This window comes from Microtus pennsylvanicus, chromosome 15 (assembly GCF_037038515.1).
Source record: "Microtus pennsylvanicus isolate mMicPen1 chromosome 15, mMicPen1.hap1, whole genome shotgun sequence".
Taxonomy (NCBI): domain Eukaryota; kingdom Metazoa; phylum Chordata; class Mammalia; order Rodentia; family Cricetidae; genus Microtus; species Microtus pennsylvanicus.
Genome location: NC_134593.1, coordinates 18,037,407 through 18,051,102, shown reverse-complemented (window position 1 = coordinate 18,051,102; position 13,696 = coordinate 18,037,407). Strand labels below are relative to the sequence as shown.

At 39.8% G+C, this 13,696-nt stretch overlaps 1 protein-coding gene across 1 annotated transcript in view; it reads left to right on the top strand.

Annotated features, from left to right (window-relative positions):
* Positions 1-13,696, top strand: part of Micu2 (mitochondrial calcium uptake 2) — an 88,011-nt gene that overhangs the window by 56,913 nt on the left and 17,402 nt on the right. Inside the window, exon 6 of the mRNA XM_075949775.1 lies at positions 1,234-1,316. Coding sequence (XP_075805890.1) covers positions 1,234-1,316 — 83 coding nt within the window. The remainder of the gene's footprint in view (positions 1-1,233; positions 1,317-13,696) is intronic.

Here is a 13,696-nt window from a genome sequence, read left to right as displayed (position 1 = left end):
CGTGCACAGGTGGACTCACACGCACACACACACAAATCTTAATCTCTCCATCTGCAAAATAATGTTAACTTAGAGTGTGCTCTTCTACCCACACTCTATTTACTTTGTTTCTGAGACAGAGCATTTGCTGAACAGAAAAACAGGAAAATCATAGTTAGTGTTTTCTGAGGGAGAAGAAAAATCATAGTGTTATCCAAGAGAAGGAAAAAAGAGAGAAATCATGGTTAGCCTTCTGAGAGGTGGGAGAGGGAGGGTGAGTTCTCACAATGTGACCCAGACTGGCCTGAAACTCTCTTAAACTCACAGAGACCCTTCTGCCTCTGCCTCAAGGATTAAAGGCATGGGACACCATATTTGGCCTCTTAGGGATATTTAAAAAAAAAACTGAACAAGATTCTTGCCCTTCAAAGTATCCCAGTAGTGGAAACAGAAAAGATTAAGGAATTCTCATACATGGATGAGACTAAGCAGACATGACAACTAAATGCAAAATACCTTACATTGATTCTAAAGCAAACACAGCATAAATGAAAATTACAAACTCTGCTGCTCATGGTTCATATGCTGTAGCAATGTTAATATCTTAGTCTTGATAAGTGTGTTTTGGAATTGTAAAATGTTAACGCTAGAGGAACCTGGCTGAAGGGTATGCGGGCATACATTTTATAGTTGTCAAGAATGGCAAGATAAAAGGTTTTTAAAAACTAAAACAGAAAAGTAAAAAAGAATAGCAATAATATGAAAATAGCAGGAGTGCCGTGAGAATTCCAGAAAGCCAGAGGTAGGGTCAAGTTCTCACGGTAATTTGCTGTTCAGAGTGTGCAGCCCAGCCACAGCTCCATGGGCGATGTCGAGAGGCCAGAGCTTCAACATCAAGTACTGTTTGAGAGAGAACTTTCCTAGAGGGGTAGTGATAGAGCACACTTTAATCCCAGCACTTGAAGGCAGAGGCATGTGGATCTCTGAGTTCAAGACAAGCCTGGTCTACAGAGTGAGTTCCAGCACAGCCAAGGCTACACAGACAAAACCTGTCTCAAAAAAGAAAGAGAAAATAAGGAATAAAAAAGAAAAAGTAATAAGAAAGAAAGAAAATATGAACAAGATCCTTCTTTCCTCTGGCTTTTGCTTATATACTTTTTGGTCATTTTTTTCAAGTTGGAAGGTTTTTGTAGCTACAAATACTTAGCATTTTGCCAGCAAATAAATAATTGTTCATTGTTCACCTCCTTGCAGAACCTCACACTGGATTCCATGTCGCTTTTAAAATGCTAGATGCGGATGGTAATGAGATGATTGAAAGAAAGGAGTTTGTTAAGGTGAGCACATGCTTGTATTGGGGTTATCGTAACACCTGGTGCTTGTGCGGTGATTGACATTTCCTTTAACATCAAAGCAGTGCTCACTGTTTACATTTGAAGGGTCACACCATTTGCACGTTCAGACCTAGTTCCTAGTGGCAGAGAACCCGGGTTCCATTCTCTCTTCTGGCCTCTGCAGGCACCAGACACATACATAGAGCACAAATTTACATGCGGGCAAAGCACTCATATATATAAAATAAAAATAAATTTAAAAACTTCTGAAATACAGTCTTGGGGAAATGACAAGCGCCTAGAGCATAAGATCCTAGGAGAGATGCACTTCTGGCAGCTGCATCATACAGTTTTAAAGAATGCATGTTAGGGCTGGAGAGATGGCTCAGTGGTTAAGAGCATTGCCTGCTCTTCCAAAGGTCCTGAGTTCAATTCCCGGCAACCATATGGTGGCTCACAACCATCTGTAATGAGGTCTAGTGCCCTCTTCTGGCCTGCAGACATACACACAGACAGAATATTGTATACATAATAAATAAATAAATTTAAAAAAAAAGAATGCATGTTAAAGATGTGTTTTAAATCACTCTCGTATCAAAAACAAGTAATAGAAAGGTAAGCCAAAAAATATAAATTAGTGCAAATGTTTTAGGAACTAGGTACAGCTAATATTTGAAAAACTGTAAATACAGCTGAGTATTTAATAATATTTTTTCTGAGGACATAGTTCTAAACCTCAAAACAGTGAATTCCACTCTGTTCTCTAAAAGCTGGTGCTGATATGAAAGAAACATCTCGGAGCAAACCGCTGGTTGTACTCTGTAGTTTATGCAGAGGAGGAAATGCATACAAACTATGTAGATTGTGAGCATCATTGTCAACCAGTGAGGGTATGTGAATGACAAATTATGTGTGTACATAAATGACTGATTTGTGGCATATTGGTTGGTTGGTTGGGTTTTGGGGGTTTGGGTTTTGGTCGGGTGTTTTTGTTTTCCCAAAACAGGGTGTCTCTCTGTGGCTCTAGCTGTCCTGAGTACTACTAGTATTAAAGGTTTGGGCCACTATGCCAGCTATGGGGGTGTGAAACAAATAGCAGTCTCTTTATTATATATGTATATTGTTCATAGAAATAAGATGATGCTTGGGCCGAAAAGCAAAACTGCCATCTGCTTTCAAAGTTAAATACATGCTTAGTGTATGACTTGAGAATTTTATTCCTAGATTTACAGTCAAAGAAAAGAGAGTATATAAGTGGGTGAGGTGGCTCAACCATGTAATCCCAATATTTGTGAAATTTAGAAGGCTTGCCATGAGTTCTAGGCCAACCAAGGCTGTAGAGTGAATTCTAACCCAGCCTGGGCTACAGAGAGAGACCCTGTCTCAAAAACACAGAATAGCTGGCAAGTGAATCTCTGTAAGTTGAAGGCCAGTCTTGTGTGTATATGAAGTTCCAGGACAGCAAGGCTACATAGTGAGACCCTCACTCAATAAATAAATAAAAATAGAAAACACATGTTCACCCAGGACCTGAATATAAATATGCATAGCAGCTTTACTCAACCCCAGTCTGGGGGCAACCAAAATGTTTGTCAAAAGTGACTAGATGAGGGGCTGGAGAGATGGCTCAGTGGTTAAGAGCATTGCCTGCTCTTCCAAAGGTCCTGAGTTCAATTCCCGGCAACCACATGGTGGCTCACAACCATCTGGAATGAGGTCTGGTGCCCTCTTCTGGCCTGCAGGCATACAGGCAGACAGAACACTGTATACATAATGAGTAAATAAATAAATATTTTTTTTTAAAAAAAAAAGTGACTAGATGAATAAATGTTATTTATGCAATAGACTTCTACTGCGCAACAAAAAGGAACAAAGTATTAAGTAAGCAGCAGGAGGGATGAGTCAAAATGAAGGAAAAAGTATGAACTGTAGGATTCTGTGTATATACAGTTCTTCATGTCCATACCCAAGGAAAGCAGACCCTTGGTTGTCTGCAGCCAGGAAGGAGTAAAGGGAGAGAGAAGAGGTGCTGAAATGCTGAATACTTCAAGTCTTGATCACTGGTGGTTACATGGCTATGTAAGGGGTATTTTGTTCTACATAAATTATACTTAGTAAAATTTTTGACCCAGCTCCATACCGTAGCTTTGAAAATGGTTGTTTTTTGTTTTTTGGGGTTTTGTTGTTGTTGTTGTTGTTGTTTTGTACAAGAAACTCTTGCAAAGCCTTGAAACAGAGGAAGAGCAGAAAAAGACCTCAGTAGAGAATGAACTGTAAAACAGTGGAGCCCCTCAAAAAGTAGACTCACCAATGCTTAACATCATTAGGAATGATCCAGAGTAGATGTGTCCATCTAGGCCTGTGAGGAAGGGAGGGTGGATGATATGAAATCTGAGTAGGCTGTCATGTGGCAGGCGGACCCTCAGGGCTAAAGTGCAGAGACTGTCTTACCTGAAGTGACCAGGAGTGGTAGCTCTGTTTATTTTAAGAGTTAATTTTAGAAATAAAGGCAGTAGGCCAGGGAGATGGTACTTGCTGCACAGCCTGAGAGCCTGGATTCAGATCACCATCACCCACATGTGGCCATGCACATCTATAACCCCAGTGTGGGGATGAAGGTGGGTACATCTCGGGAACATGCCGGTCAACCAGGCTAACAGAAACCAGTGAGTTCCAGATTGAGGACAGAGAGCAATAGAAGAGGGCATCCATCATGGTGCTCTGGCCTCTGCTCAAACACAGGCACTCACACATGCCTGCAGATATACAGCATTTAACATACACATGCCGCAGTAAGCACACAAAAATACCTGTGTAACAAACACATGATTAAGTTAAATCTCTGCTCTAGAATAAAGGCTTTTTAGTTGAATAGACTAATTTAAATTCCTTGTTACTTTTCTTACCTAGATATAGATGTAATGTGTGTAGTCTCTGTGATTCCTAGTGTAGCAAAGAGCACTCATGAAGGTAAGGCAAAAGGATCACGAAGTTCACACCAGCACAGGTTATATGGCAAGTCCCAGTCCAGAAAAAAGTGTTTTACAGTGACGTGCAGCAAATACGTAAAGGTACTTGGCAAAGCAGTCTAAATAATGACTCCTCATAGGTTCTTATGACTTTTTTCCATCTGTTACAATTCTGTACTAACTAGAAGCAGATTTATCAGCAGTGTGCATTTATCAGAGTGCAGAAGCCTTATAAAAGAGTTCTCCTCAGTCTCATTCCCAGTGATGGCAATAGTTGGCTTTCCAAGAGCAACAAGCAGAATCCTGGAGAATCCAGAAAAACTAAGAGAAAGACTAGCAAATCTTGGAAAGAAAAGATTAGCAGGGGAAATGTTTAATACCAAACTTCCTAAACGGTAGAATAGATAGGGACTGAGTGGAGACATCTGAAGTTTTGTTCGTCAGCAGGAATTACTACAGAAACATTTCAAAAGAGAGGTTAAGTAGATTGGATAGATAGCTCAGCAGTTGAGAGCATTATTTTTGCTTTTGTGTAGGACCCAGAGCCTAATGGCAGCTCAAAACCATCTGTAACTCTAGTTCCAAGGAATCCTATGCCCTCTTCTGACATTCACAGGCACTAGGCACACACACAAAACATTCATACACATACAATGTTTAAAGAGACGTAGAGACTGGAGAATAAATAGGAAATGAAAATTTTCTATCAGTAAATTTGGGAAATTATTTTGAGATTTGTGTGTGTGTGTACGTATGTATACATATGTACATGGATGTGTATATATGGAGCACACACATGCCATGGGTCACATGTCATAGGACAGCTAACAGGAGGCAGTTCTCTCCTTCCACTGTGGATCCTGTAGTTCAAATTTAGGTCATTACAGTTGATACTCTGAGCCACCTCACCGGCACCCCCTTTTGAGATATATGATCATTTTTAAAGGAACTTAAGTTAAAGCAATGGAAGGAAATGCGCTTGCACAGATAGAACCTGAAATATCTTTACAGTGTCTTAGAAGACACCATTGCTGTCCAGCTACTTCATCTACCTTAGAGAGTAGTGTATATGAAAAGGCCATGAGGTAGAGAATTGGTTCTCTCAGATTAACCAACCTGTAGAATTTGCACATGTGTAATTCTCCAAGACCTGGATAAACTTTGTGGTGTTATTCCTGTTAGTCATGAGGTGTCTGTCTTTATAGTAGTGGAGTTAGAGGCGATTTTCTTTTTGGGGGGTGGGTTGAGAGGGGTTTCTCTGTGTAACCCTGCCTGTTCTGGAACTCACTCTGTAGATCAGGCTGGGCTTGAACTCACAGAGATCCGCCTGCCTCTGCCTTCTAAATGCTGGGATTAAAGGCGTGCGCCACCACCGCTCAGCTAGATGTAATCTCAGATATACTGAACAAGACCCCTGCAGGTATCACTGTCACAATTCCAAAGCTCAGAGTTGCACTTCAGTAATGTTTGGGGGTGACTTGAGGCAAAAATCACAAAGCCGTGGTGGCATGGAAGCTTGTCTGAAGTCTGGTCAGCTACAGAAGATGGTAAGTACTCAAGATGGCTTCAAGACAATGGCGACTGATGGCAGAATACCCCAGCCTGCTCTCTGACCTCCACATGCACGTGCACAACACATAGAAAGTGACTATTGGGACACATCACTGATTGTTTGAAGGCTAAGGCTTTAAAGCCAACCTTGTATGCCTATAGTGGGCTCTTTGTGCTGGCTATAGAAATGGAACTTGATAGCCAGGGGATTGATACATTTATCAATTTTTGAAGAAATAATTTCAAGGAAGAAAACTACATTTCTATTAATTATTTTAATTGTTTAATTTCCATGGTCCTTAGTTTAATAAACTTAAATATATATATACACACATGCATATATATTCATATTCTTGAAAGAGCCAGGTATGGTGGTACAGTGATAAGATACACATCTGTAATGTCTTGTGAAAGTGTCCTAATGTGCAGATTGCCTCAGTTTGTAACTTCCATACTAGTGAGCATTTGTGCTTAGTTAACATCTAGATGAAAAAGTTGTCGGGTAGCACAGTGCCTACTTTTTCAGCCTGAGAACTGGCGAAAGTGGCCATCTACGTGAGTTGCACTCTGTCAGGTGTGATAAACAGTATGGACAGTGATCAAAGCCAGTAATAGTTGATCTATGTAATCTTTACCTTGATAGATGGTGCGTCTGCTTGTGGGCCGAGTGCCAGGGTTTTAAGCAGCTTCTCTAGACAGTAGATTAATGACCAGTCTGTTCACCGGGGAAACGGCTCCTTAGGTGGTCCTTTCATTCCGAGCTACTCTCAGACTGATGGAAAGGACTGTGCTCTTAGTATAAGAGTGTTAGGAGTTGATCAAACTAAATACACCTGCTAGAGTTGCTGCTAAATACATAGAAAAGCCTTTGATAGAGTTTATTCTCCTTGGTTTTGTAATGATTCTCCCATTCCTGAATGTAAACTGTCTTGGAAGCAAAGAGAAATAAAATTGACTCTGCCTAATCCATTTTCAGTCTGAAACTGAAAGTGCTGGTCAACAGAGATTCAGAAATCCATTCAACAGTATGTCTTCAGTCATTTAGAATTTCTTTTTTATTGTTTTGCTTGTTTGTTTGTTTGTTTGTTTTTCGAGACAGGGTTTCTCTGAAGCTTTGGAGCCTGTCCTGAAACTAACTCTTGTAGACCAGGCTGGTCTCGAACTCACAGAGATCTGCCTCCTGAGTGCTGGGATTAAAGACGTGCACCACTATCACCCAGCTAAGTCATTCAGAATTTGTATGTAGCAGATAGGCACCTGGAGGACCTTCCACAGCTAATCTCTATATCTGTCCCTGTGACATGGCACCCCTGTGCCCAAGTCCTTGTTCTTCCCTCTGCTTGGTTGTCCTTACTGCACTCATTCAGGCATTTTCAATCATGCAGAAGCTGGCACTCGTGTCATCAAGGAGAACCACCTGGAGGAAGCCTCCTGCACCCCCAGCAGTCTCTCCCATCCCCTGCTTCAGTGTTTTATTTACGGTGTGCAGCACCAACAATTGCTCTGCATGTCTGTTCTCTTCAGCCCATTAGAATGGAAATTCAGTGACAGCAAGGAGCTTTCTGTCTCCCCAGCACCTCCAGCAGTGCTTTCTCATAGAGCAGGCACACACAGCTTGTTACATAAGCCAGGTTCCATGCTACCATGTCAGAGAGTGTCTTAGGGAAGAGAAAGACCCTCTGACCCAAATGTTGAACTGAGATGTTTAGGTTCATACTCTCAAATGTCTCAAATGGAAATGTTAGAATTCATATAAGCACTATAATCTTTTTTTTAAGTCAAATTTAGTCACACACACACACACACACACACAGCCCAGGTGTGGAAGTCAAAGGACAGCTGTGAAAGTTGGTTCAGTCTTTTCCCAGTGTGGGTCCTGGGGATTGAACTCAGGTTCCCAGGATTGGCTCAAACACTCTTACCCACTGAGTTACCTCTCTGGCCCCAGACACTGCAATCTTCAGTGTTCAGAGGCTATCAGAACCTCTTTCTGAGTCCAAACTAAAGTGTTCTAGTTAAAACCTAACATTAAAAGATTTATCAAGCACAAAATCCATCAGGACAGGTCCTTCCTTGCTATTCTAAATTTCACACTGTGTTATAAGACTCCTGAGAAATTCATACTTCAATTAACTAATTACATATTTTGGTTTGTTTGTTTTGTAACTTTTTGAAGAAAGATTGTATGAAGGTTAAATTCAATTGTATTTAATGTTCCATAATAAAAGAACAAGTTTTAAGCTTTCTATAAAATTTATAATTAGCCATTTTATTGATTGCATCCATCTTTATTTATTTTAAATTTTATTTATTTTAAATAAATAAAAATTTATAATTATTAAATTTTATTTATTTTAAATAAGGTATTTATTTTAAATTTTTGTGTATGGGCTGGAGCGATAATTCAGTGTTAAGAGCACTGGCTACTCTGGAGAAGACCCAGGTCAATTCCCAGCATCCACTGGTAGCTCACAGCTCTCTGTAACTCTAGTTTTAGGGTATCCAACACTCTCTCTTGTGGTCTCTGTAAGTGGCAGCATGTAGTGTACACTCGTGTGTACAGACAAAACATCCATGTTTCATTTTTTAAATTTTACTTACTTACACAATAGCTTTTTAGAGAATTTTTTATTTTTATTATGTGTATGGGTGCTTTGCCTGCATATTTTTAGTACACCACATGTATGCAGTGCCCGTGAAGTCCAGAAAAGAGCATCAGATTCCTTAGACCCTTGTGAGTGCTCAGAACCAAATCCAGATCCTCACAGCTGTTCTCAACCTAGGGATCACATATCAGAGCTTCACATTCCAATCCATGACAGTAGCAAAATTACAGTTATAAAATAGCAGCAAATAATTTTATGATTGAGGGTCACTACAACATGAAAAACAAGGGTCTCAGCATTAGGAAGGTTGAGAACCACTGCTCTTGTAGAGTCTACAAGGACAGCAAGTGCTCTTAACCCTAAGCCATCTCTGGCACCTTATGTGACAGATTTTCAAAATGAATGAATAATCTGGAAAGGAAGGATATATTAACAATACTTTGTATCAAAGGAGACCGTGCCACAGATGCTACTGATAGCCAAGCACAAAAATGGAATATTGAATATTGTGGCACCCAGTTCATATGTGCTCCGATGAAATGGACTCATGTCTTCAATAAAACTAACAAGATACGGTATCTGAATTGTTCATAAGCCTAGAAATCACTATCCCAAAAATCTTCCCACAAAGACATTCAAGTGCACATGGTTTCATTGGAATTAAGGAGGTAATGCCAAACTTTTACAAACCCTCCGGAAACACAAGATAAAGGAAAGGAAGCCCAAGATGTTCCTGGTAACTAAAACCAGAGAAAGACCTGCCAAGAAGTAAATTCTAGTCCTGTCATCACAAACCAAAATACAGAATTCTGCCCTTACCCAGGAAAAGCAAACCAATCCATGTGTGAAGTGCAGAATGAGGTCAAAATAGAAATAGCAGTGAGGTCCATAGCTAGGAAATCAGTCAATACAGTCCACCACCCTGACACAGTAACAGCAGAAGAGGCCATGTATACATATACTGTCTCTTTCTTTGTTGTCCTTTGGCCTTTTGAGACAGCCCTTATGTAACACTCAGGCTGGCGATGAACTTCTGATCCTCCTACCTTCACTTCTGAGTACTGCAGGTCTGTGCATGCACCGTCATGCCCAGCTAATCATGTCAGTATACACCAAACATTAACCAAATGTATCATTATTAAAAGTCAGTGAAGTGGGAAACAGAGTCTTCATTCTGATAAAGAGTATTTGCCAAATCTTAGAGGGTCTGGGTATAGCTCAGGAGCTCACATGCTGGGGTGCAGCTCAGGAGCTCACATGCTGGGGTGCAGCTCAGGAGCTCACATGCTAATTGCATCAGACCCTGAGTTCAATCCCGAGCACCAAGAACCCAGCATGATTTTGAGGGGTGGGGGATCCTGGATGCTTTACATGAGCATCAGGAGCAGGCAGAGAGGTTTGTTTTTAACTATAGTGTTCAGTGTTTTGCTGGACGTACCAGTGACAGCAGCCATTCAAGAAGAAAAAAATGCATGTGAAAAGGTTAGAATGGACCTCTGCAGAAGCAGGCCTGACCCAGCAACCTCTGAGGGAGCAGGAGCCAGCGACCTCTGGAGCAGACTTAAGCCAGCCAACATCACGTGACCAGGCTCGAACAACCTCTGTAGAAGCAGGCCCAAGCAAGCGACCTCTGGGGGAGCAAACCTGAACACCTCCAGGATTGCAGAGTACAGAGGGACCTCTGGGAATGCTGAGCAACCCTCCTGGAATGCGATTAACTTGCAGGGTGACTCTACCAGGAAGAGCAATCATCTGAACCTTGGATCACCAGAGACATGGCCCCAACTACACCAATCAGAAAGAAAGATGGGTAGACAAGGTAAGAACACACCCAACATCACAAAGAGCAACACACATCAACAAAATCTAGTGGCTCTACAACTTCAAGTCTTGAACACACCAATACAGAAGCAATACACACCTAGCAGAAGAAGAAAATAACTTTAGGAAAATGTTTGAGGCCCTTAAAGAGGAAAGGGGAAAATTCCCTCAAAGAAAAGGAGGAAAAGACAAACAAAAAAATTGGAAGAAATCAAATCCCTTAAAGAAAAACAAGAAAAAACAAATCAAACAGGTAAAAGAAATGATTCAAGACTTGAAAACCAAAATATGGACAATAAAGAAAACACAAACCAAGGGGATTCTGGAAATGGAAAATATGGGAAAACTATCAGGAATCACAAATGCAAGCATAAACAGTAGAATACAAGAAGTGGAAGAGAGAATCTCAATAAAGGAAATAGTCTCATCGGTCAAAGAAAACATTAACATAAGCTTAACACAAAATACCCAGGAAATATGGGACACCATGAAAAGACCAAACCTAAGAATAATAGAAATAGAAGTAGTCCAACTCAAAAGCACAGAAAATTTAACAAAATCATAGACGAAAACTTTCCTGATCTTAAGAAAGATATGCATATGAAGATATAAGAGGCTTATAGAACACCAAATAAACTGGACCCAAAAAAAGTCCTCTCACAACATAATAAAATGCTAAACAGACAGAATAAAGACTATTAAAAGCTGCCAAGGAAAAATGCCAAGTAACATATAAAGGCAGACCTATCAGAATTACACCTGAATACTCACTGGAAACAATGAAAGCCAGAAGATCCTGATGAAGCATTCAATTAAGACATATGTAAAAGAAACACTTATAAAGCTTAAATCAGGGCTGGAGAGGTGGCTCAGCGGTTAAGAGCACTGCCTGCTCTCCCAAAGGTCCTGAGTTCAATTCCCGGCAACCACATGGTGGCTCACAACCATCTGTAAAGAAATATGGTGCCCTCCTCTGGCCTTAAGGCACATATGCAGACAGAATACTGAAAATACTGTATACATAGTAAATAAATAAATCTTTTTTAAAAAAAAAAAGCTTAGGGGCTGGAGAGATGGCCCAGAGGTTAAGAGCATTGCCTGCTCTTCCAAAGGTTCTGAGTTCAATTCCCAGCAACCACATGGTGACTCACAACCATCTGTAATGGGGTCTGGTGCCCTCTTCTGGCCTGCAGGCATACACACAGAATATTGTATACAAAATAAATAAATAAATAAATAAATATACTTTTTAAAAAAGCTTAAATCATACCTCAAACCCCACACACTAGTAGTGGGAGACTTCAACACCCCACTCTCATTACTGGGCAGGTCTACCAGACAGAAACTTAACAGAGAAATAAGGGAACTAACAAATGTAATGACTCAAATGGACTTAACAGACATCTATAGAATATTCTATCCAAACATAATATACCTTCTTCTCAGCACCTCATGAAACCTTTTCAAAAACTGAGCACATATTAAGTAATAAAGCAAACTTTAACAGATATATATTTTTTAAAAATGGAATAACTCCATGTATCTTATCAGACCACCATGGCTTAAAATTAGATTTCAACAGCAACACTAATTTCAGAAAGCCCATAAACACATGGAAATTAATGCTACCTGAGTCACCAATCTGTCAAGGAAAAAATAAAAGAAGACATTAAAAACTTCCTAAAATTCAATAAAATGACCACATAACATACTCAGATTTATTGGACATAATAAAAGCTGTGTTAAGAGGAAAGGTCATAGAAGTAAATGCCTACATAAACTGGAAACATCCCACACTAGTGAGTTAACAGAACACCTGTGTAAGCGGAGGCTGCTCATTCATTTCCCAACCACCCATACCCAAATCAATCACACAGATAATATGTTAATTACAACACTGGCCAATAGCTCATGCGTATTTCTAACTAGCTCTTACATCTTAAATTAACTTATTTCTATTAGTCTATGTATTGCTACAAGGTTTTGGCCTACCGGTAAAGTTCTCATATTCTGGCATCTTTTTCCTTCAACAGCTACATGGCATCTCCTTGACTCAGCCTACTTTCTATATATATCTCGTCCAGCCTGGCTATATTCTGCCCCGCCATAGGCCAGAGCAGCTTTATTCATTAACCAATAAAAGCAACACACAGAAGAACATCCCACATCATCTCCCCTTTTCTGTCTAATTAAAAAGGTTTTTAACTTTAACATAGTAAAATTACATATACAAAACAGCTATCAAACAAGAATTATAGTTACAATATTTAGTCCACTTATATTTGGCAAATTAAGGAAAATACTCTATCATCTATCCTATCTTTGTGAGTCTAAAGTTTATATCTAATTTATCTTTTATCATAACTAAGGAAAATTATAACTATCTGTCTTCAGCTCTTCAAAGACCCCAGTTGGATATACTATTACCTAAGTAAACAGGAAGTGCATTGTAAGCAATTTCCAAAACACTAGAATTGACAGAGACATCTCGATGCCTCGATAGGCAACCAGAGTTCTTCTGTACCATTGGAGCATCCTCCTTCAGCCTATGGGCCCATAGTATCCAGCAGACTTTTCCGCGAAGCAGGAAATTTGAGGATGTATTCTGCCCATATTGCCAGTTTGTTAGTCATGTTCTTCTGTTTCCTGCAGAATATCTGGCAGTTATTTCATGAGGCAGGAACCCTAAAGAACTGTCTCACCTTTAGGCAATTTCAGCAGCCATTTTTCTGTGTGCCCTGCATGTTCGGTTCATATAGCATACCATCAAGCAGTCCAGGCAAGAGCAGTTTCTTGCCCAAATGACTAGCCTTGTCACATTGAAGGCAAATTCTAAAATGAACTTCTTCGATGCCCATCAACGTCTCTGAAGTAATTGGTGCTGCCAGAAGCAGACATGTCTCACTGTTGAGAAAAGTCTTAAGTTGTTAAAACATTTTAGATGCCATATTCTGTAGGTCTTTGAAAGGTTTAAAGAATATCTATCTAACTGAAAATTTTTTCTGTATGTCTAGAAAACCTAACTAACATTACTGCAAGTTTGACTCTTAAAAATGACTATTCTATAATTTTTAATTATATATTATATTTTTAAATGAGACATATAAACATAATACCTTAAACAAGAGCAGAAATATATATATGTATATATATAACAAAATTTGCCTTAATTTATTATATCAATGTACCGGCACAAAATAAAGGCAATGCAGATATCAAAGAATATTTACCAGTTTATTGTTAAACTTACTGAACCAAAGTTCCAGCGTAGCACAGGTAGCGAGGAACAAAAGGGCCGAGCCGCCTCTCCGCGCACCCTTTATTGGCATGGATTCGCCTGAGGCAAACCCCGCCCTCTAAAGGGAGCTGATTTAACCCCTTTATCTCCCCCTTTTGTCTAAATAAGACACAACTAAACCAAATATAACTATAACAA